The following is a 25933-nucleotide window of genomic DNA, read 5'->3' on the forward strand; positions in this document are numbered from 1 at the left end:
CCTGCAAAGACCAGGCTCATTAAACTCAAGCCCTTAGTCACTGGACCACTCATGCCCTTAGTCACTGGACCTGACAGATGAGTTATTAAAGCTGTGGCCAACTGCAGCACCTTGCACTCTTCCTGCAGCCGGGGAGGGAAACACAAAATGCTTCTCTGGCTCTCCTCTATTCATGATTCTCTCCCTGACACATACTAACGGTTACCTCCATCATAAGGCAAAAAAATCCTACATCCAGTTACCTCCTGATTAAAACTGGTGGTAAATGAAGACCTATTTGGGATTGTTATTTTCTATGGAATAGGAAAACCACACACAGAATAGGACCCAGTATTTCTGGCGCCTAGTCATGACGGAGGTAAAAATGGACCTCTCTGCTCCCTGCAGGCTGCTTCTCCACACAGTACACACACATTGTATGTGTGGGCACCGCAACATGGTTCTCTTCACCGATATAAATGTAGAAGGATTCAATAGGGCTGGCTTCACTTCAGCTCAAAAATAGCTATTTGAACCAGAATCAGGACTGCTACCACTCTTCTCAAACACTGCATCCTGTCACATGCGCACCCCCGCCCTTCGGAGTTAGGTATGCTTACTGGGAGATCGCAGACTCTCACCGCGCCAACAATATATGCCAAGATATGCCCCCGATTATAGTATTTTGTTTTGAGATGGTAAACTTTTCTTACTTTACGTGCCTAGGACGAGCAGGCATGTTATTTTAGGCACTGAACTTTAACGTATATTAAAAATGACGACATTGGCATGTTTCACTTATGGCATGCGGGGTTATGCTTAAAGATTCAGCAAAATATAATATTTTGAAAGGCAAAACTACCACATGTGAGTTCCTAATATTGTCAACCATGCTTCCTTTGAGGCTGATGTGAGTGATGCTGTCATACGGATGTTAGGTTTCCATCTAGTGAATGAAGGTGGACAGACCTGATTGTAGCAGCCAGCTATCAGTAACTGCAACTTGAAAAGTGTTTGTATTGTGAAGAAATGTGCAGTTCTGAAGTGTATCCTGTTTGGTAATACTGAAAGTGGAACAATGCCACATGCAAAGTATAGTGTAAAGCTAATCAGTGAAATGGAATCAGACTGTGTGCAAAATATGACAGCAGTTTGATAGTCTTGCAGCCAGACTGATGGCAGAACTGAAACTGGAAAAATTCCTTTATATTAGAGTAAGCTTTCAACTACATTCGTTATTACTCATTAATGGGACAGAATATTTGGTAGGTGACCAAAATTATCTATAATGCAACCGGATGTTTACCTGCTAATTATGTATCCATGTTTTGCCATATTACCATGCTTCTAATAATACCATAAATGCTTCTAGATCATGCTTCTCGAACAAGTAGTTTGTGAACTACTGGTAGCTCTCCAGTTATCATTGAGTAGCTCTTGTCTACAGCTCAGCCTTTTAAATTAGAAATGTTTGCTTGGCTGAATTAATATTTTTGTACCAAAATTGAAACATGTTTTTTCGAGATGAAAACATGTATTTTCAGAACTCATAAGATGTCTGGCAATACATTGTTGAATTTCCAAAATAGTTTTAAAGCAGAGTGATAAATCATGTGGCGCTGGAGAGACTTATTACTAATGTTATTAACTTGGTGACTCAAGCGTTGCAGCTGCGGCTGTTATGTATTATCTATGTAAAGGGATTCCAAATTGGCAAAGACTTAAGCTATTGCTGACAACCCTGTCTGATGCACTGAGGTGATCACTGCCAGTAGTCTTGTATAGTGTGGCTACTAATATAATCTTGTCAGATGTGGTCACAATTACAAGGCTAATAATATTAGTAGCATGGGATTATTTTCATTGTACGTAAGTAGCTCTTGTTGGTATCCTTGATAGAGGGGCGTCCTGCCCTGGTTGCGATCCCAGGAATTCTTAAAGGACTTCACTGTCCCTTAAGACAAAACGGGCCCTGGATTGTGTGTGTTAGGGTTCAGTAGGGACTGGTCCGGCAGTTCGGGCTGGACTGTTTCAACGAGGAGCAGGTTCAATGCTGATTTGCACAGGACTGGTTCCGAACTGAGGTGGCATGCTGGGCAACAGAACGGGTTGGATGCTACCTGAGCCATTGCCAGTGGTTAGACGAATTTCAAGCATTCCTCCCATTACCTTTTGCATATTTGTATCCTTCCAGGTTTTTACTCAATTCTTTCAATTGGGTGGTAACACACTTCTGCCTTGTATGTTACATGCAGTTGCTTGTAGAAAGCGCATAACTCTGTATTTAAGCCAGACTGTAACTTGTTACCTACAAGTTATTGGTGGGCACCCAAAGCAGTAACCAACCAAGAATACACATATCTGACCTAACTTTATATGCAATACACCTGCAGTGGTAACAAGCACAATAAAACTCCAGCCTGTGTTGTGAAGCAATAAACCTGTGACTGGTTAACCAACTGAGTAATGGCAAGCATGAGAAATTATCAACTGTCTATGGATCTTCAGAATGTCACTGTCACATGAGGCATTACTACTTATTTTAATTATTTATGGAGTAGAGATTTAGGATTAGAAAATACATTTTAGTAGATAGGGTGAAAGTGATTAAAGAAAAGTGTTGTAATGAGCTCCTGTAAAACGTCACATACAGGAAGGATGGGTGATAAGACATGTTGTGTAAATGCCTGAAAACTAGAAACAGAAGTGCTTTGAGACTAGGGGTGTGTGGTGAATTCCGCTCCGTCAGCAGAGTTTTCACCACTACGCACAGAGTACAGAGTTCTGAAAAACATTAACTTAGCTAGCAAGCCAAATCGTTACGTTGGCGAGCGAGATTTCTGGACGTGAGCAGTAGGCCGTGACCGCTCTCAATGAGAAAGCTGCTGCTCGCGTTAAAAAAAGCTGCTGCTCGAGTAGAAAGTCTACTCAAGCGGCAGAAAGACGTTGGCGCCCTCTGGCTCTCCGCGTGATGCTGTTCGCACTGATTTTCAGTGCGGAAGAAAACCCCAGTGCTAAAAATCAATGCGAACAGCGCAACTTACTCACATTTCAGCGCTCGCAGAACTCTATGTAGCGCGGTGGAGTTTTTTCTGCACTTTGTGGAGTTCCGCGTAGCAGAACTCTGCAAACTCTGCCCAGGCCTTTTTGCAACTCGATGTTTACGTCCCCAATGATCATTGGCACACAGACCCAAAAGGTATGGAAGAAACCAAAGAGACTGCAAAGGGCAGAGAGTGAAATCAGACCCTGCACTTCACAGTCACCAGCTGAACAGTTGCCTGAAATCACACCAGGAACACAGCTACTTGCACGTCAGATCACACTGAAGACATCCCTAGTGAGTAAGTTACAAGCATAGTTTTCAAATGAGCTGACTCAAGGATGCAGAGTAACCATAAAATGTACCTCAAGATCATTCACAAACAAGGGTAGAACAGCTGACGTTTGGTCAGGTTTTCATCGGATGGAACAAGGTCAAAGGTTATTCAGCAAGGTTGTAAATGATGAGCTTGGAAAAAATATTAATGCAAAAGGCTATTTTTGGGGTGGGGCGGGGGGTAGTAGGGTGGCTCTTACCTTGCAAAATCTTTGTCTACTTCATATTCATACTTCATCCATGTGTTCCGATACACAAAAAACTCCATGACTGTCAACACAAGAATGACAGTGAAGGCTAGGATAGAAACTGAAAACCGCAAACAAAAAAAACCAAAACATGTAGGTTAATATAGCGCTCAGTTTGTAACAACATAAATACACCACAGATTAAAAAAGGAATAAGCTTGAGTTGTGCCACAAGCTGTGTACACTAAGGGCCTTATTTAGAGCCTGACGGACGGGTTACTCCGTCACAAACATGACAGATATCCCATCTGCCATATTACGATCCCCATTATGGAATTGTTACATGCCAGTTGAGATATTCGTCACGTTTGTGATGGAGTAACAGCCACCAAACTCTAAATCAGGCCCTTAGTCTTTTATCCTTTCAAAAAATGTCCATAAGCTTTTATTGTCGAACTAGTGCTGCTTGCAAGCTAACCACACTAGGCATAAGTATATGGAAAGGACACGGTTTTCACACGTGGAGAGCTTCAGTAAACATATCGGAAATTATTTCATTCATTTACTAACAATGCAGAAGTTATTCTGCTATTTTTTGTGTGTCGAACTGTTTGAAATGAAAGAATTCTATAACAAAAATAAATGGAAAGCAAGAGTTAGAAGAGATAGTGTGCAGGAGGCTCCCAATATACTTATCTCATACGGGAGAGAAAAACAGAACACAAGGGCTTCACTTAATCTAAGATGAGGTTCTCTTTGTCACACCTATATTTCATTGCAAAGAAACAAGTTAGTATTAAAAAGTAAAGCACAGACTTTCTATGAAAGTGGAGCTGTGCATAAAAGATGGGTTATTCTAAGCAGTCAAGCCACCAGAAGGTATTCTATATAGGCATATTCTTTGTTAGCATGAACAATGGGGCACCTAAACCACTATCTTGCAAGTCAGGTCCTAAGGCCAATATTCAGGACTCAAAGTTGTATTGAGGTCATTTATTTTATTGAGTGCATAATCTGACACTTCACACTATCATGATGAACTTCACTTCAGTCGTATATCATGCCCTTTTGGTTCGGGAAATAACCAATATGTCAATTTATTAAGCGCAAAATACCACATCAAGGTGTGTATGATTTTTGTAATCTAGTGCACTTCACAATAACTTTGGTACCGGGATCAACAACACTTTTTCCACAATGGTGCAAGACGAGTATTCTGATGCAAGGCTAGATCATTTGAATAGAAAAACACATGTACCAGATTTAAGAATCAAACCCTGCATTCCATTGCACTCATCTACAGGTACTATTAGCCAATAGGCGATTTAGTGCCCCAGACGTCGGAAATTGCCTCCTTCAGTTGCTCTCCATTCAGCTAGAATCTTTTCCCCAATTTTGTGCTCTGGGAATTCAGTCACTGAGTTCGCCGTCCAGATAACGCTGCAGTGACAGATCATGAGGACACCATATGTGTTTTTTTAAACACTCCCATTCATAATCACCAGTTCACTCCAGATCGGTACTGTATGAAAGATATCTAGTGTAAATGTATCTATTTTTAGCTCAACTATATATTAATAATAAAAACATAAAAGATAGGATTACAGGCTCCCAATACTCTTAAGGAGCAGCCATCCTAAGTCAATTTGGGTCTAGCTCAAAATATTCAGCTTTTTATAAAGAGCCTTGGAGACTGATTAATCCTTCTTCACAAGGATGTAAACACTGATGTTTATCTAAATAAGACCTACATTCTACAGTCAAGAGTGAAGCTCCCCTCTTCATAAGGTTCCAGCCCAGATGATCAAGAGTGCCCTGTGGTATTTTAGGAAACTGTAGACCCTGACTCTTGACCCGTGGCTCAGGAATGGCCATTCTTCTCGATATCAGCCTCTCTTGTAAGCTGGCTGCATTTCCTGAAGTTGGTGGCGTGGGTGTCTTGCTGATGCATCAAATGGTTAATTGGGGTGGATGATAGTCCACCACAACTAGTAAAATCATGAACTTGTTACAGGCCCAACATTCTGGGCCAAGTCACTGGAAGAACATGCCATTTCTAATGTTACACTCTTACATATCATGCACCCAACCCTGTAGGCAGAAATGTGTGCTTTGGGGTGACTTACTGAAATATTTTAAATCAGGTTTTCCTGCCTGTGAAAAGGGAGATTTTGACAGGTCTGTGCAGCAGGGTTTAGGCTGCTGCTGTAAGGCTACTGAGGATAGGTCTTCCGAAGCCCAATCTGTGGATGGCACAATAAAGATGCAGTCCACCAGTGGCATTTAACTGTGGGACCAGATACATTTTCTATACCATATTTTAGAGACTTATGAGCAAGATAAATAGTAGGGATAAGACAATGTAATTCTGTTTTAAGGGTCAGAGAATATACAGTGGCCAATGGGCAACACTGCGCCAGCGTGCAGAGTATAAAAATCAATATTATGTTGGGGACCATGCAAATATGGGCATTTTCTCACAATATAATATATAGACCATGACACAATCGAAAGAACATCCATTTATTTTTTGACCTACCCAGTACTGCTCATCTAAAAAAGCAGGGGAATGAGGGTAATGCTCCAGTGTCACACATTTCTATCTACCTTGCCAGTGAAGGGTCTCTGCAGTCACATAGGCAATTTCAGTTTGTGCTGGTAGTAGCTCTCAGTATGGAAACACAGAAGAACAGGAGAGTGAAAGACAGAATAAGAAAAAGTAATTTACAGTGGTGTCTTCCAGTTCGTTTGTTTAATATAGTGCCAAGTGGCGCCCCAATTTGCTGGCAATTTATGCAAATTAGCTTTAATGCCAGATATGATAAAAACTGGCTTAAGTTAATAAATAATGAAACTAAACATAATTTATTTAATTGTTGTTACCTGTTCCCCTGCTGGCAGACGTCTCCACATAGCTTTCAGGAACCTTGGGAAAAGCATCAAGCTCTTTAACTAAATTTAAGGTTTTCCTCCGATTCAATCGCCTCATCTTCGGCAGGTTCCTCCAGCTTCTCCCTCACATTCATTCTAGAGTGACAAAAACGTTGAAGTCCATTTGAAGCTGTAAAGATTCTTGGGCAGTTACAACACAAGTTATTTGACAACACCTAGGTTAATATGACAGCTTAGTGGAGTATGTCAGCACTGGTTTATTGTCAAGATTTATATTGGATTTTCACAAGAAACAAACAGCTTCATGTTTTTTACATTTTAGCAATGTAAACAATTGCCCTTCCTAGGCCATTCTGCAAAATGTCGCTGTAGGAAAGTTTAGGTGTTTTCAAATAAGCACAAACCAAGTCCTTATATTTAGTATTTACTTCCCATAATGAAATGTACTGTACCACAGCACAGAAGATGAGGAAAGGCAGGATGGTGGTGACCAAAGCACACCCTCTAAGTAAGGTGGTATACAGTTCCAAGGCTCAAACTAGTCCACTAGACATCCAGCAGAGGAGAAGAGACTTGACTGTACTGAATGTGCAAATATATAAATGTTATCTATTCATATCCCAGAATTACACCAGGTCAGCTACAGAATCACACCATACAAGATACTAATCTGCAACAAGGGTGCTCTTAGGGACGTAATATCCAACAACAATTGCACATTACATTGGAACATACTACACTTCAGATGTAATAACACCATTAAAGATTGGCATTTGCCTAAGAAAAGTGAGAATCCATGTATAAGTGTAAAACATGGAATTAATGCAGAGTACACATTGAAAACGTCAGTCATACTGGTTTTCTATCCATCAAAGAAGGAACACAAAGAGGTAAGAAATTTATTGATGAACTGTGCGTGGATAAAACACAGATATAAGCTGCATCTGGCTATCTAGCAGTGAAGACTAAGGAACAAGAAATTGTTATGCATCTGATGTGAAAATAACTTCCTTAATATCTTCACCAAAACGTGCCATGCGCTGTACTAGGGAAACACTGGCCACAGTGCCACATTCCAATAGACAGAAAGCTCAAGAATGGGGTATAATGAGCTGAAGATCTCCACATCTCTCATTCATAAGGGCATCAATACTAATGCACTCAAACTGGATAAACAAGTGATTCATTATATGCACTATATCATCAGTGTCACAAGAATGAACATGCATAGCTCACTACACTGGGTGAAGTGGTTTGGAAACTTAGACCGTATGACACAAAGTGCAATCAGTGCTTTATTTAAAAAGAGAACAGGATTTTATTTTGCAGGTAAGTAGTACATAGGTACTATGATTTAAATAAAATGGTTTGAAAAGAAGATACTTAGATGAAATTATGATCGATAACTGTCTGCTTCATAATTGCCATTTAGAACAAAACTTTTTAAAACAGATTACAGAATAGTCTCAGTGACTATACAGTTGCTACTCAACTTCTAAGTGAGCTACAAGCTGACCAAAAAGAAGATAACATTTCCTAAGCAACTGTGCTTTATCTCACTGCTACCAAACTACTAGAATACACTTTTTATGATAGCAATCGAAATTTCGGGAATGTTGAAACGTGATTTGCTAAGTGCATGAGGATTCACTCCCAAATTAATGTTACATTGAGTCAAAAGGGTACTATAGTTTTAATAAAGTTTCTGTTGTATGGAAGAGCATAATAAACAGATGTGCGAAATCGTTATCACCAAAAGCACAGAGGTAAAGTTGTAGTAAGACTTACCATAAGACAAAATTCTGATTTGTTCCTGTGTGGTCATGTAGTCCATGAAGCAAGTTTCAATATGGCTTCGTAGGTGGCCGTCTACACAGAACATATCCACCTAGAATTACAAAAACACTACAGTAGATTTCATACAGACACCAAAAGATGTATAGGCCCAATGTGGATCTGTTTTTACCTTTTAAACTAAGAGCTATTACCATATATTTAAATACTCTTAGCCTGCCATTCATAGTAGATTTAAGGGGAGAAATCTGAAAAGGTGGCCATACAAATTTAAGTTAATTAGACATGATGTAACCAAACAGTGGTAGGTGATGCATAAAACCTACACATTCACAAGCCATGTGTGTTATGTATGCAAGCAAGAGTCCCGAAGAGATTCAGAGAGAAAGAGAAAGAGTTAGGGAGAGGGATTGAGTGTCTGTGTGTAAGTAATGAGCACGTCAGCATATCAAGAGCTAGTCAAGCACCCAGAGGCGTGATGTGATAAGAAGTATGTGTAGGAGGTTGCAGATGAGTCTGGCTGTCGCATTTTGGAGGGTGTTCTCGCAGTCCAAGTTGCTGGTAACAAGGATGGGAATCACTATTTTTCCTGGTGTTGTTTGCGTGCCATTTGAATGTCTTCCTCTGCATTTTCAGGGTGTGGAAGCAGAATGCAGTGATAGTGTTGTCTTGTGCGGTCATGTCCTCTTTGCTGTCGATGATAATTCCGAGGTTCCTGGCATGGGTGTTGGGTGTGGGTCCACGTTCGGTAAGCCCCTAGTTGGAGTCCCATGGCAAGGTTTTCTTGCCAAAGCTCACTACTTTGGTCATGCAGACAGAGTGCAAGTATGACCTGCAAGGTATAAGCAGGGAGTTTGATGCTGTGTGTGCGAAAGACAAGGGCCAGAAGGATCATCTACACGTCAAAGAAGGTGGGTCTGAGCAATGAAACTTGAGGCACTCGGCAGATGAGTTTGTGGGCTTCTGAGGAGTGAGGTACCAGGGTGACAGCTTGCGTTCTATGTGTTAAGAAGGATCAGATCCAGAGGAGAACATGCTCCTGATGAGGACAGGGTAAAATACTGTGTCAAATGCTGCAGACATCCAGGAAATCGAGGGCTGCTGTGTCTCCTCGTTCAAGGATCATGCAGATGTGATCCACTGCAGCAAGGGCAGCTGTCTCTGTATTGTGGTTGGGCCCAAATCCAGACTTCAGCCCAAATCCAGACTGTGTGGGGTCAAGGAACTGGTGGCTGCTGAGGTGGTCTGTAAGGCGTCAGCTGATTAGTTTCTCTAAAGCCTTAGCTGGGAATGAGGAGTCTGTAGTTGGAGAGTGTGGCTGGGTCAGTGGATGGATTCTTGACCAGAGGCATGACTGTGGCATGTTTCCAAATGTCTGGGAATGTGGCAGAATCAATGGATGCAGAGAGTGGGTGTTAGTGCTTCACTGATCAGTAGGAGTCCTTTGGTCAGGCGTGATGGCAGAGTTCAGATGGGGCCCCCGAGTGGGCAGTCCTCATGGTAGCAGAAGATTCAATGGTTGTGACAGCAGGCCACAAGGTCAGGGTTTGTTTTTCAGGCGTGATGGGAAGTTAAGTTGAAATGGTGATGGGGTCTGGTTGAGGGTCAATGTCGCCATATATTGAGGTGATTTTGCTGCGTTGTGGGCACACTTTAGTACCTAGGTTGGGCATCCCTAGCTTAGCCTAGTTCCCAGGTTTGTGCCCTTTACACTCATACATGTTTTATTCATATTGTTTTAGAAGGCTTGCTTCCAGCAATTGTTCTACATATTTTATCAGCTGCCTCTTCTAGGAAGATATAGTTCACACTTCACATTTTATCATCCATTGCACGACATGTGATCCATACCGTTGGCCAAGGCTGCCATGAACGGTACATGATATGCTAACTTGTACTGCCAACCCAGGAGACAGTTTCTATCCTGGAGACACATCATTACGTCAGACCTGTTCTCCAAACAATGTATGGGTTATTATATAAACAATACATAGACCTAAGGAAGGTAGTGGGCATTCCGGTCATGACCGTCCTGGGATGCGTACCACACGACAGACAGCTTTGCTGATCCTGGTGCGGACTTTAGGTTCCCAAGAGGATTGCCATCGAGAGAACAGGCTGACCCCTGCTATTCTATTCAGGTATAGGTTTGGGGCTGATCCTTTAGGTGGGGCAAGGCAGAAGGGTTACAACCACTATGCTCTCATATCTAGGCGTAGGGTATTGGTAGGAATCCCCAGACTCACCGAATGGTGAGGTTGTTCATCTTCTTCACTTTGGTTGTAGGGATGATTACAGTGCTTTGCTTCATCTGCCTTTTTACTGCAGCACATGCTTTTTACACTATGATGCAATTGCTTCAATAAATGTATTGAAATTCAGTTTGCATCTTGTGTCTTGTCTCGGCATGCATGAGTAGCATAGTAACAGAGTCAAAATGGTATGATCTGTTTTCACAACTTCCCTGAGGAGCAAGAGTCTCAGGTTTATGTTGCCACAAATCACCTCTCTCCAGAAAGGGTTTGGTAAGGCACTACGAGCTAGCCTGGAGCTAGTCAGACAGCTGTCAAAGCAGTGTGGGGTTGACTCAGTCTCCAACACTCAGTGGTGCTGCCAATCTAAACATGCAGTCTTATTACCGAAATAGGAACCACATAACAGTTGGTAGGAGAATTCCGAGAGATTGTTGCAAAGGTGTAGTGAGGGGGTGATGATGCTGGAGGCGGCAGGGGGAAATATTTGATAATGGCGAAGATTTACCTGCAGTTTTTTACCCTGGCCTCTATGTGATCTGCAAGAGCAGCGAGCTTGATTTTCATTATCTGCTGGAGGTAGCGTCTTAGGGCGGATTTGAAAAGATCTTTATCCATGGTGCCTTTACTTGTTCTCCATTTGTGCTTCAGTTGCTTGCAGTGGCGTTTCATTAGTCTGCGTTCCTCTGTGTACCAGCTGTCCTGAGGCTAGGCACCTGTACTGGGATGCACTTGAGGGGAGCCAGGGTGTTGGAACATGCAGTGAACCAGCTGCTGAGGTTCTTGATGACTTTTGGCATGTTGCTGCTGGTGTGCAGAAGTCCAGTCATCTTCTGTGATGATTTCCCAGCAGTGACGGAGGAGATAGATGGAAGTAGGTGTTACAGGACAGTTATGCTGAAATTAACAAGGGCCTGGCTTATTCAGGTCAGGGTTTGTCAACTATAATATTTCTGACTGAGGAAAAAAAATCAGGTGTAATAGGTCTCCGGTGGTGAGGGCGAGTTTGGTAATGTTCTGGGTGGGGTCAAGGTTTTCTAGAAGAGCCACGGAACTGAAGATGTTGCAGTCTTATAGGTGAGAAGTTAATGTCTCCGAGGAGGATGAAGGTGCTGGCGCTGATGAAGAGGAGTCCATGATGCTGCTGTTAAATCTGGTGCGGGGTCCTGGTGGAATGCTGAAAGGGCCTGGGAAAAATCAGTAAATTCAAATATAACATGGGGCTGACAAAAGTACAAGCCAAGTTAAAAGGATCCATCAATACAAAATATAGCAGTGGATGCACATCCAGATATGAAGTAGTTACAGGGCCTGTGTTCAAACCCAAGACGTCCACTGAGATGCCACAACAATATCAAGCATCCTGCTACCAAAAGTTGCAATATTCAGCATCCACCAAGACAGAACTATACAAAGGGCTCGGGTATATACAGTGACTCAGACAGATCTTGGTGTACGTAGGTCTATTATAGATGAATATTCACTGCTTCCACTGGACTCTCAGTACCTTAAATAAGATTATTAGTACAAATAAATTATCTCACCCATGCTTCCTATTTGGACATTCGATTGTTAACATTTTTAAAGAAGTGCAAGGAAAATGTATTGATGATATTTAAATGAGGACATTTTTTACTGCAATTATAACACTTCAAGTGACTATTTTTAACATGAGTTTCTCAAACATATTGAGACTTGGAAAAGTCTGCAAGGAGAAAGAAGTGTTCACTGTGGTGCCTATTTTGTAAAGCCATACACAATGGCTGAAATTACATGTCATTGTAAAGAGGGAAGTCTTCTGTGACTTGTGTTTGGAGAAAGTCATTAAAAACCAGGCAAAAAAAACAAAACTTGGGGACTAATGTACGGAATACCAGTTATTTTTTTAAACAACTAAATGTATCATTCTACTACAAAGCAGAAAGGAAGAGCAATGAAAAGGAGTGAGAATGAAATTCATTACTGTAATGTACAATGCAAGAAAACTGCGTGTCAATGAATTTATGGTGCACCTTGCAGAAAACAGAGGTAATTGTATTGGGAAGATGCTTTTGCGTTTACACTATTATATTAGCGTCTCCACTTATCTGAAACTGGTGGCTCTGAAAAATCTGCATTGGCACTTACGATGCTCCGACTGAGAGCCATTGGCTCCTGTGGAAAAACTTCAGTCTGGAGCCCTGTTAATTGAGCCTCTATATACTCAAAGACCCAAAACTGCTATGCTGAATGGACAACAGTTGTTTGACGAAGGTGAAACGAAACCAGACCAACAATAATAATAGACAACACAAGGGCTTAACTCAAAGGAACTCATTTAACTACTGTTAAGAGGTGGGAAGATTCTTATGCTCTTAATTTTCACTAGCCCACCACAAACCCCCAAATATTATTGCCATCTCGCTACCCTCACCATTCAGTCATCCTCTTTAAGCATTTTTATTTATTTCAACAGACATACAAGATCTTGGATTCTGGTCTGAGTAGATTATACCCTTCCACTCCAAAGACAGGGCACTAGTGGGCGGGGTGGAGCCTTACTATTTCACTCTCCTCCACTGATCATTAGGGGAGTTTCAAAATGAATGATGTACTAGTTCGTAGTCTTGTACAATGCAGAACTAGGATTGTGCTATTTATTTTTATTAACAAAGAAATTGTAAACACATACAGGTGGTGAAGGTCCAATGCAGACTTACAGGATTTTGTGGCATAACTCAGTTGTCCCAGAATCAAAATTACTAGGCAAATGAGCTGGGGTGTAAATGGCAATAATGGCCCCACACACTAGCTAGTAAATGGAGAGCATGTCTCTAATTCCTCCACCACCACTCCATGTAGTCCAAAAAGGCGGGGCTGCGGACAAAGCAAAGTGCAAGAGTAGATACATTATATAACCATGGAAATCGGGAACGGGTACTCAGGTTCTTTCTCCAATCCTACAACCTGAAATCCATCACAATCTCTAATGCATTTAGTGCCGCTCACATTGCACAGGTCCACCTGGAATGTTGCGGTTCTTACTGGAAGCAGCTGTTGCAGCTGGGCTGCTATGGAATCAGGACAGTAGGAGTTAACCTAGAGCTCCAGTTATCTGGGTAATTGGTGAAGGTACTGCGGTTTAGTGCTCTGGTCTCCTGGACAGTGCTGCCAAGCAGAAAGACTGCACTGCTGGTGACTGACTGTTCCACTGTTTCAGCCTTACTGCCTACACCTGCCAGCAGTCAAAACCATAGGATTAATGTGTCAACCAATTGTTGGAATGAAAATAATCTTCAAATAGCCTCAGGACACGCTCCCAATCAGTGCAGACCAGCCTGTCACTGTCAGCTTCTACTTTTTTTAATCTACAGCACTGTACACCAGCTGGAACAGGATTGTACTATTGAATATTGACACCAACAATATTGTGGTGTACTAATGCCCAGAAAAGAATATTGAGGGACAAAATATTGAGCAGGAAGTACAAGATTTACCAATTCTAACTCTAAATCTACACGCCTTGAAGTTATATGTACTGAATTAGTCTACATTAGGTATAGAAAATCTACACTTGCTTACCTGTTGATATTTTATTTGTAATATTTTGATCCATCAATATTGTCAGTTCATATTAAGGGGGCACAGTATGTGATAACTGTAAGCAATTTGCCAAATTCAGGAAGCACAACTGACAGATGTTATCATAGATATCCATGTGTCAAAGGTTGTACCTGAGTTCTGCAAGATGAAAGTGTGTGGAAGCTGGCGGAGGTATTTTTAAGCATGATCTATGACATGCTGTATTCTAAATAAGAACTCTTATTTTGATGACAGGCCCATATGTACATCATATGTTACACAGGTCTGTATCTGGCACCAACTGTAAATAATCATGAGTTATATAAATGTACGGGATGTGTTTGTTTCCGTCTCCCGCTTTCTGTCCCACTCTGCACTTGGTATGTTCCTTTCCTTGTCTTGCCCCAATCCTTCCTACATTAGAATGCAGGGATGAATATTCTACTCTGAGGGGAGACTAAAGCAGTCACTGGGCTAGGCCAAAGAGTAAGGTATGCATACTGTTGTTGCTTCACAAACATTGACTCTAGTTTGACTGTATTGTTGTTTTTCCCTTGATTATAAATAGGAGCCTTCGCCAAATTTTGTATTAACGGGCGATTTTAACATGCACTTGCTGGGCCCATCGGAATATGACTACCTCTTGGAAGAACATTTTTCCTCATGGAACATCCCATACCAGGAAAGTGGGGAAAGCAAACTAAATTAATAAAAAATCTGCGGCGAGATCTGGAACATCTAAGTCTGTGCTCCATAGCGGGTGCTTCCCGGGAAAATCGCCTTCCTGCAGCTTCCTTTCACAATTCGTTAGTTAGCACTACAATAGACTATACCTTTGTAACTCTTCCTTTGATTTGTAAAGTTAGAGATTTTCAATTAGGAGCAAAAGATTACAGCAACCATCTTCCATAGCAAATCACAAAGAGAGTGCAATGTGTTGTTTTAAATCATCCATCCTAGCTCCATTTATACAGTGAACAATGTAGGAAAGTGACCCTTTTGGCATGGTTACTCATCACACCCCACACACACACTTTTTGCCTGGTGTTGATGCTAACTTGTCTGAGTGTATGATGGGATCCTGCTAACCAGACCCCAGCATCAGTGTTCTTTCCCTAAACTGTACAATTGGTTCCACAATGGGCACACCCCTGGCATACAGCTAAGTCCCTTGTAAAAAGTACCAGTGGTACCAAGGGCTCTGCGGCCAGGGAGGGTCCGTAAGGGCGGCAGCATGTATTGTGCCACCCTAAGGGACCCCAAGCACATGCACACTGCCACTGCAGATTGTGTGTGCTGGTGGGTAGAACAAGGAAAATTTGACTAGGCATCCCTCCCAGGGGTGCCATGCCCACAAACCACTGCCTGTGGCATAGGTAAGTCACCCCTCTAGCAGGCCTTACAGCCCTAAGGCAGGGTCACTATACCACAGGTGAGGGCACAGCTGCATTGACAATATGCCCCTACAGTGTCTAAGTTCATTCTTAGACATTGTAAGTGCTGTCTGGCTATGTAAAGTACATGGGATGGGAGTTTGTCATTACGAACTCCAAGCTTCATGATGGCTTCACTGAAGGCTGGAAAGTTTGGTATCAAACTTATCAGTACAATAAACCCACACAGATGCTAGTGTTGGATGTATTGTACATTGCACACAGAGGGCATCTTAGAGATGCCCCCTGTATTTTACCCGTGTAAGGCGGACCAGTCTGTGCCAGCCTACCACTAACAGACACGTTTCTAACCCCATGAGGTGAGAGCCTTTGTGCTGTCTGGGGGCAAGAACTAAGCCTGCTCTGGGTGGATGTGCTTCATACCCCCCCACTGCAGTATCTGCAACATTTGGTGGTGAGCCTCAAAAGCTCAGGACTCCTGTTACAGTGCCCCAGTGCACTCAAGCTAGTGGAGATGCCCACCTCACATTTGGCAGCAGGTCTGGTGGGAAAATTAGGTAAAATAGGGAGGAGTGACAACTGCAGCTAGTACCACCGCTAAGGTGTCCAGAGCTGACGTGACCTCCTCCTAGGAGAATCCTCCATCTTGCTTCGGAGGATAGGGATCAATAGGGTTATGAATGTGCCCTCTCCCCAAAGGGAGTGGGCACAGGAAGCGTGTAGCCACCCTCAGGGACAGTAGCGATTGGCTACTGCCCTGTAACGCCCCTAAATCTAGTATTTAGGGGCTTCCCTGAACCTAACACAATAGATTGGTGGCAACCTCAAGAAGAAGGCCTGCCAAGCTGACCCCAGCAGGGAAGACTTCAGACGACAACTGACTTGGCCCCAGCCCTACCGGCCTGCCTGCAGCTTCGAAGGCCCTCCTCCAAAAAGGCGACGCATCCTACAGGACCAGCGGCCTCTACAAACCCCCAGAGGATTGCCTGCCCAGTAGAGGACCAAGATCTCCCGAGAACAACAGCCCTGTCCAGAAGAAACCCTCCAAAAGGACTCCAGAACTGCCACGGACCCGTGAGCCCTGCCCACTTTGCACCCGACGCCCACGGCCTGAGTCCAGGTGGTTCACCAGTCCAGAGAACGTCCCCAGGCGATTCCAGCCGAATCCACCCTGGGTTGACCCCTCCTGGCCAACACGACGACGCCTGCAGCCTGAATCCAGAGGACCCCCCTGACCGCGACCAGATCCGACGAAGATACCCGAGACCCAAGGAGACCCCTGCTCCCCCAGCCCCTGGCCTTGGGGAATCTGGCCAATGGTCCAGCAACGTCCAGCAGGTGCCACTCCTACCTGTCCAGCCTTTGGTTTTCCGGAACTGACCCCCTGGACCCAGCCTGCAGCACGTTTTGTGACCCCCGGGTGTCCTCCCATTGAGAAGCATTGGGCACCCAGCTGTGTGTTTACACCCTACATTCAGCCACCCCTGTGCTGCTGAGGATGTGCGTTTGTGGTGATCCTGTGGCCCCTCACCCCCGGTGCTGACCTAAACTCCCCAGGACTGTGTCCTGGACCCGCGGTACTTATCTGCAATCTGCTTTCTACCGAGCACCCCCAGTCCTCATAGGATTCTATTGTAAACCTGATGCCAACTTTGACCTCTGCACCAGTCGGCCCTGTGCTGCTGATGGTGCACTTTTGGGGTCAGCCTAAACTTTGACCTGTGGACATCCTAACCCCAGAAGACTAGAATCGTAAGTCGTGGACTTACCTGTTAACTGTGCTAACACTCCTCCCCCCAACCCCCCCCCCCGACTCTACTGCTTCCTATAAAAAATGTGTATTATCTACTTTAGCCTCTGTTAAGTCTCTGGGGAACCCCTGTACTCACTATACCTCCTTTTGGTATAGTATATACAGAGCTAGTTTCCTACAAACAACAAAAGGACTAAATATAAAACCCATCATCCAGATCGACTGCAGGCTGCTGTGAAGAATCTTTGGGGATAAAAGGGCAGGACTGGCCCAAAAGAAACCAAAGCTGGGAAAACGTCATTAAATTATTGGGAGAGGCTAACTCAGCGAATGAACGGCCACGTTATGAGAACCCCACTACCAGAAAAACAAAGTTAGCCACCAGCCCTTCTCCCCCCAATTCACAAAACAAGCAAATTCAAATTCTCAAGAAAGCAATAAATAGATCACGGCAGAGACTTTGCCTAGCCAGCCCGGATACCACTGCACTAAAGGAGTTGAGGCAGTTAAAAATGAAAAAGAAAAGGATCATGTGGCAAGTGAAAAAGAAACAGAAGAGATGCTCTGGGTTAAGTTACTCCACAACACAAAAAGCAACAAGAGTACAAGATTCTGGTGAACAGTAAACAGAATATTGAACCCCTCAGTTCAATGAGTTAGCTCTCATTTGACAGATGAGGCCTGGGTCAATTTTCCCAAGCACCATTTTCATATGGAACCTCCTAGTAGTGAGTACGAAAAAGGGATATTATGTCACATGAAAGAAACCACACAAGATCCAAACTACGCTCAGACAATTGCGGACGAATGGATCAAAAAGAGGATAGCCAAAGGCAGGAGGGAGGGAGCGTCAGGACCAAAGGGGTTCCACTGGTCCTATTAAAACTACATCCAGGTTTACTGGCTGGAAGCACTGAAACCAGTATTTGACGAAATCCGTCAAACAGAAATAATACCAGCATCCTGGAGGGGATCAATTATTTCCCTAATTTATAGGAAAGGAAATAATAACGAGCCGAAAAACTAGAGGCTGGTCATCTTGATAGATAACAACTCTAAATATGATGGTCTCTGGAAACTCGCTCATAATGCTTTTCAAGCATTCTTTTACAAAACATGTTTGCCCATAACTCAGCCTGTGGTGGTCCTAGGACAATGGGACCACCATCAAAATGTTCAGCACGACACACTCCTTCTGTCTAAGTCATCGTTGGGTCCCCCACACTAGGTTAGTGAGGACCCCAAAATAACCCCTACCACCATTCAGAGTCTTTTTAAGCTCTGTTGTGGCAGGAACGTTTGTTTTACACCTGGGAGCAGTTAATGTTTTAAAGGCCTTGTTTGTAATATTGTTGCAGTAGGCTTGCAAAACCCTGAAAATGTGTAATACACTACGTCTTCTAGGGGCTAAATATATGCTTGCACTGCATTTTCTGCCATTCCGTTTTCATATGGCTATGCCCTATAGGGGCTAGCTATATGGTTGCATGACCATGTTTCTTAGAAATGCTATTTTTATTGTGGTGTCCTCTAGGGGCTGTTCTGAGCATTACAGTCAACATACTACAATATTCAAAGCACTCGGAAACTCGCCCCATAATGCTATGCAGGACATTCCTTTTACAATACATGTTTGCTCATAACTCAGTCTTTGGTGGTTCTAGGACAACAGGGCCACCTTCTAAATGTGTTCGCCACAACTTGCTCCATCTAGATCATCTCTGGGTCACTACACTAGGTTAGTCGGGATACCAAAATAATAAACCATCCCACCATTCAGTGTATTCATAAGCTCTCTTATGGCTGGAACGTTTGTTTTGCACCTGGGAGCAGTTTGTGTTTTAAGGGCCTTGTTTGAAAAAATATTCCAGTAGGCCTACTAGCCCTTTATTTATATACATGGCCACTGGAATTATGTGGCAGAAAGGACCGAACTATACATCAGGGATGACCAATTAATGTGGCAAAAGAAGCTCAGTCATAAATTTACAATGCCAATAGCTCCAACCCAAGTAAATGCAATATTTATTGCATTGTAAATGCTTGTTATAAGTCACCCACAAGGTAGGCCCTATGTGACCCAAAGGGCAGGGTGCAATGTATGTAAAAGGCAGGACATGTATTTTTACGTTTGACATGCTCTGATGGTGAAAAATAGCCAAATTATCTCTCCCATAGGATAATACTGGAATTACCTTATTGCATCTTATAATTGTAATTCCCAATCTTGAAGAGATATATTTGTCAAGTTTGGTGTCTCTGCACTCACAAGTTAAAATCACAACTCATGGTGAAGTCGGATTTTAAATTTCAGTTCTGAAAATGCCACTTTTAGAAAAGTTTAATTTTCTTACTTTTTTGGTCCTTAATGCCTTTCTCAAGTACACGTCTGTGGTGGGGCGACAGCCGGGTTTGTTCATTTCCTCTAGACAGCCAGAAACAAAGAGCTCAGGTGCAACCATCAACATCCTGAGCAGGATGGGTGGGCGGAGCTGACATTTATACCTGAAAGGAAAGTGTCTAGCCACATACAAGGAGGTGCCTATCCCCCCACCCCCTATAGTGAAACTAGAGCCAGAGCAAGAAGGGAGGGCCTCTGTGCACAACAAAGACCCTTCTTTGAAGTCTCCCCTACTTCAAAGCCACAACTGGGTATAAGTACTGGACCTCTGACACCACCAACTCAGTAAAATTCTAGACCTGGGGATAATCTGCCAGGAAAGACTGCTGCGCTGCTACAAGGACTGCCACTCTGCTGAGCTGCTACTCTGCTGGACTCTTGCTTTGCTGAGATGACCTGCTAAATGATGCCCCCTTGCCTAGGAGTGAGAAGGACTGGACCTGCGTCTCTACATCACAGAACCAAAGTGCCTCCAAGGACTTGCCTCCAGTTCTGAAGTCTCATGGACATCAAAGACTTCACTTCCACCCACAAACAGAATCTGGATTTTGCTTGCTGCAAGTCTTGCTCTGGCAAGTGGTTCCAATCCAGACCAGGGCCCTTGGAAGTGAGACTAAAGTGCTGCCTGTGTCAGAACCTGCGCATCGATGCCGTTGTGCCACTCAGAACCGGCACATGGCCTGCTGCGAGATCGACATCACTGTTGCTGCTGAGAGCTGACCACTCATCGCCTCAGGAATCACTGCTTTGGAACCAAGGCATCATCCTTCCAGCATGAATTAACCCAGCACATTGTATTCAGAACAACTGCACCCAGAGCTGGTGCACTGCACTCAGAACTGGTGCATCACTGCAGCTGTATTGAGAAATCCGGGGCAATACCCCAACTGCGTGGGGATCATCCACGCACCTTGTGCTGCAACAAGGATTAAGGTACTGTTGCTAGGTGAGCCCTGCATGGGTCCTGAAGCTGGCCTGGCTCCATCGCGGGCGGCCTTACCTTTTGACTTTGCCAACGGTCCAGCGTGACCAGATATCCCAATTGGCACTTACTGCTTCTAAGCGCTACTTGCACATTTATTGTTTAGAAACTCATATCTCGACTTCTATTTATTGTATTTTTGTTGGTTTGGTCTTAACATTAAGTTCTATTTTTCTAACCAGGTGTGGTGTCTTTGTAGGTGATGTTTTAATTATTTTACTGTTTGAAGTGTTGCACAAATACTTTACACATTGCCTTGTACGTTAAGCCTGACCGCTCTGTGTCAAGCTACTATAGGGTGAGCACAGGTTCATTTATGGTGTGTACCTGACTTACCCGGATTAGGATTGTGGTCCCTGCTTGGACAGGGTGCATGTCTCTGTCAACCAGAAACTTAATTTCTAACAAGGAGCAACAAAAGTTGAACGCTTGGGGGGACAATTGAAAGCAGGTGGAACCAAAGAGGAGTGAGGAACTGAGGCACCTGAGGCATGGAGGGGGAAAAAAACAAAAACAGAAGGGTTTGGGGAGCAATTGGCGAGCTTGGGAGGCTTCAAGGTTACAATGTGGAGCGTGTGAAGAGGGAATAGCACATGAGGGAGCACCTAGAAAACGCATGCACTCTCACTGATCGTGGAAAGAAAAAGAAAAAAGTAGTTACCATAAAGTGACGACAAGTTTTGCACTCAAAAGGAAGGTAAATATTAAATGATCCCATAGGCAACGGACAAAGACAAAAAAAGAAGAAAGATATTATTTTGCTTTCTTCTAATTCGGTGAGGAACAAGGAAGTCAACCAATGGTAAGCAGTGAGCTATAACTAAAGCCACTTCAAGTTTTTAGGATGTTTTACAAGAGGTTTTTCAACAACATTCTCGTACAAGTTGACTGCAGGTGAGACCTAATCACGCCTCACTCCCAAAAATAAAAGCTAACAAAACACATTAACTGTGGCTTACAATCAAACCAAAGCACATTTGACTCCATGCTGAGAAAATGCTATCAGCTACGTGATGCACTATGTGCTAGGATCTGTATTTGCCTGCAAGGATGCCAAATCAGAGGAAGGTGTAGGAACAACTTTGTGGAAATACTGCCATAAGGAGACTAGCAGACCTTGGGGACCACGGGAACAAAAGACATTTAAGCCTCAACAAACTCACCAAAATTGAGTATAACGGGACACAAAGATCCTTGCCCTTAAGAGGAAACACCAGATCCTTGTTCTGAGGAGCTACATTGGGTAGAATTGTGTCAAAAGTTCTTTGTGGCAGCGAAATATCCTTTAATACAAATTAAAGCGGAGCAACTAAACAAAAAGATTGGCACACTTTAGAGCAAAGCAACCGAATACCCTAATTTTTTCATCTTACCCACTGAAGACATAATAAAAAAAAACACATGGACATTTTGATTAGCTCTAGAATACCAGTTCTCTCGTTATACAAATGTTGAAACGAAATGTGAGGTTGCCTGAACTGATTTACGTTACACACAGGTGTCTCCTCGACACTCTCACTACCTTGTAAAGGCCTTTCTGGCTTGTCTTTCTGCAATGTACTGACGGTTTTGAAAACTCTTAACAAGAAATGAACAACTTGTCCTTGAATGCATGAACCAGTAAGTAAATGTTTATTGCTGAAATGTTCTAAATGAAGCTTTCTATGTGATTATACCGTAATGACCAGTGATAAAACTTCCTGGAATTGAACCATTACTGAATTAGGTTGTGTGTTGTCTTCCACTTCACTATTTCCTTTAACTTCACAGCAACCCAATCCCATTTTGGTATATAAAAGATCTAGTTAAAGCTTTGTGTTAAAATACAAACTGTATTGTTTTAAGTTAATAAAAACCATTGCAAGCCTAGCATAATGCAGACAAAAAACTAAAATATGCTCCTCGTTTTCACAGCTCTCCTGGAAGAGTGGACATTGGGAAGAAGTGGTTGACCCATTCCATTTACTGCAAAATTGTTTAATGGCAACACATTATTTGATAAGTCCCCCATATTCCCCTGAGTTAACCAAGAATCACGTATGTAGCCCTAAAATCTTTCCTTAAGACATGCCACAAAATTTCTGTTGATACTAGGAGGGGTTTGTCCACAGGTCATACATATCTAGATTCAATAGCCAAGTTTTAACATATTTCAGCAAGGTACTACAATCTCTACGGTTTAGTTCAATTACTTCTAAAAAAGGATTCCTTCATCGGAAGTTGCTAATCATTGTACCAAACTTGTAGCCAGTAAACTAAGGGTCTGAGGGTCACAACATGGGTTATATTACGAAAACCAAAATCCAGACACAATGGGGTTAAGGGCGTATTGCTGGGCAGGCCCAGAACTGACCTCATAGAGACATTCTTGGCTTTCTCTAACCCCTCAAGGTTTATGTGCCCCATAATTCTGCATCATAAAGTGCGGGACTCACCCCCTTTGCCCGAAAACTTGGTGTAATGTAATACATAATTACTAATGGGTTCTTGGGATTGTAAACATGGTGAGGTCCGACCCTGCTTACGTTTAGTATAAAACTGGATAGTAGAGCTTATTCAGTGCCATAAAATTGATAAATCACTGATGGGGGTAATTGCCTGTAAAATGTCATGGTGCTGGTTAGCCTATGGAACCATCAAGCTTGTTGACGGATCAAGTACTCCTGGTATTAAAATGTGGCTCCAGAAATAAAATACTTTATTCAAACAATTTTCATATGCCAGGAATCAACCACAATCATGTTGATGATAAGGTTCATGAAATTTGGCCACATCGCGGTTCGAACTTACTATAAAATGCATTACGAGAATAACAACAAAAAATTGTGGCTGTGTAAAGGTGGTGCGCACTTCCGGAAAATAAGCTCAAGCATGTATTCAGAGTCCGTAAGCCATAAAGTGTCAACTGAATGTTGAAAGAGAGTGCCCAAGCGGTTTTAACACCCAGCCACAGGGTGCATGAACTGTCGCCTTGGAAGGTCCACAGTTGGTTTGTAGAGGGAAGAAAAACCACGGCACATCGAAAATTTGTAGAAGTGTCAATTTATTCTCCTGTGGTGTATCAGAAAAGACATAACCTGACCCAGTGAGACAAATGGTCGAGGTGTCTCACTGGGTCAGGTTATGTCTTTTCTGATACACCACAGGAGAATAAATTGACACTTCTACGAATTTGCGACCTGCCGTGGTTTTTCTTCCCTTTACTATAAAATGCATTGAGTTGATAACATCTAAACCATTGAAAGGTGTGGACGTGGCCATCTGTAAGTGCCACGATACTGATTCCCCTGAAGCAATCTGAGTTTATTAGCGGATTGAATTAATGTGTCCCCCGGAGTTGAAATTGGTTTCCAAAAATGTACATAGATGTTTCTTATCAAACCAGGAATTTCACCAGTTTGCAGTTAATCTGAGGGTCAGATGGATTAAGGCCTTTTATTATAGCCACCATACAGGTCCTAACGCCTCTGTTGCTAAAAATATTTGTCAGTAAAAATAAACACGAGCATTCTTTAAAAGAGAACATATGCCAACCAGACGGCATATGTCTTCCATCAAGGCACCACAGTCTGCACTACTATGGTCCGTTATATTAGCATGATGGCTGTTTGCCCAAGGATGGCGGAGTTAAAGCGTCTACATACTCCAGAAAAGCAGTTTTAAACAGTTCCTGCCTCATCACACACTACCCTAGCATTCAACATCATCAAAAACTAGTCTATGTCAACAAACAAGCCAGACATAGTAAGGTGCCAGACTAAGGTAATATTTACATACACTTTGCCCGTCTGCTTTATTAGTTGTTGCTCCCATGATTATTTTTTTAATACCTTTTTTGTATAATTAGTAAGACTTTTACTCCTTATTGGTGCTACCTAATTTTCTAGGTCTCACAAAGCATTTGTCTTATCTGCTGCTGTATTCTTAATTAGTTATTTAGGTTTAACCATTACTCTAGTTATTTCCTTCAGGGAACTTTCTCCAGCATTGCTTAATACTATCACTGACTATAAACTTGGAGATCGAAAACAATAACTTTCCTCGGATGCAATAAACAATCAACGCCCAACCTTTGACAACCCACACACTGGGGGATGAAAACATCCTACTAGAACACTGTTTACAAGACACACAGGTTGTACTTTAAGAACTGCTCACCAGCTCAAAACAATGACTAAAGTTTATTTCTACACTTAATTCCAAATAGTGATTATCTCCCGCAATGTCCTACAGCTGCTCAAGTACACAAACTCAAAACATATGTTGATGTCCCCGTATTTCATCCATTTGCATCATGTCAGAGAAGACATTAATGAAAAGAGCCCTGCAAATGTGCATCTCACTCACTGCCTCACAAGAGGAGCCTGGAGCTGTCTCCATCCCACAAGGTGGCCAGGAGCACAGAGGAACGCGACAGCGCTTATATCGTAGCAACATTCCCAGACAGGACGCCTTCTTAGTCTCACAACAGGACTCTTTCCCTGCGCACTCCTTCAGCTCCACGCATTCGACCCGGCGTCTGTGAATAACGTGTACGCAAGACAGATGACACCGAAAGCTATGGGTTACTGACTCTTTAAAACACCGAGGCTCACACTAAAGGACTGTAACTTTGCAATAGATGCACATGGTATCGTGGGCAGCTGTTCACACACTCTGCTAATCACAAACATTAAATCCCGAGTAATGAACTAGGCAGTCCAACACCGCCCCCGTGGATCACTGGTGCGAGGCTGCTCTGAGCCCGTTACTGCGGAAACACTCACCGCCCTCTCCGTGCCCCAAGGTGGCCTGCAGTCGGCCTCAGCACTTCCACACAGGTGTCACCCTGCTGGGACAGTACTAGGTGGAGCCACGGTGCTCAAGGGGGCGGGGCGTCATACAGGAAACGACAAGTTCTGACGTATTTGAAGCCGGGTGGCTGTCCGCAACGGACGGCGCCACAGTACCTGGTTATACTTTGCCCGACGAGGCTAAGTTTTAGCGTACACGCAGTCGTCCAGTAATGCATAGGTCGTAGGGGCGTTACATCTGTGTTGTGCTCAGCGTCGACTCACTGACAAGTCCAGGTAAAGTGCCTGGTCGACTAGCCTGACCACTACCGGAAGAGAAACGGAAGAGTGGCGAGTAATTCTACACCGACCAATGAACACGCAGGAAATGCCTCGCCAGCCTATCGGACCATGTAACTACTCCGCGGACCTAGCAGCTTACGAACTACTAACCAATCACACAACTTCTGGCCACCCACCAATCGAAGACAACTACGCGTTCCTATACAGTTTGCTTTTGCTTGTAGTTGTCGGCATCTGTACCCTGAGCTCTGGTCCTCGTACTGTTTTGGAAAACGTTCTTTAT

The 25933-nt window shown here is 43.2% G+C and overlaps 1 protein-coding gene across 3 annotated transcripts in view; it reads right to left on the bottom strand.

The window, feature by feature from the left end:
- ERGIC2 (ERGIC and golgi 2) overlaps window positions 1-25690 on the bottom strand; it is a 159947-nt gene extending 134257 nt beyond the window's left edge. Inside the window, exons 1-4 of one of the 3 annotated variants that reach the window (XM_069228185.1) lie at window positions 25525-25690; window positions 8227-8326; window positions 6430-6573; window positions 3559-3667 (exon numbers count right to left, since the gene is read on the bottom strand). In XM_069228185.1, the coding sequence (XP_069084286.1) occupies window positions 3559-3667; window positions 6430-6535 (215 nt within the window). In that variant the 5' untranslated portion in view covers window positions 6536-6573; window positions 8227-8326; window positions 25525-25690. Of the gene's footprint in view, window positions 1-3558; window positions 3668-6429; window positions 6574-8226; window positions 8344-25341; window positions 25447-25524 lie in introns of those variants that run through there. The other 2 variants (XM_069228184.1, XM_069228186.1) reach the window with 2 other exon arrangements.
- Window positions 25691-25933: the final 243 nt, after the last annotated feature.

Source organism: Pleurodeles waltl, chromosome 4_1 (assembly GCF_031143425.1).
Source record: "Pleurodeles waltl isolate 20211129_DDA chromosome 4_1, aPleWal1.hap1.20221129, whole genome shotgun sequence".
Taxonomy (NCBI): Eukaryota; Metazoa; Chordata; class Amphibia; order Caudata; family Salamandridae; genus Pleurodeles; species Pleurodeles waltl.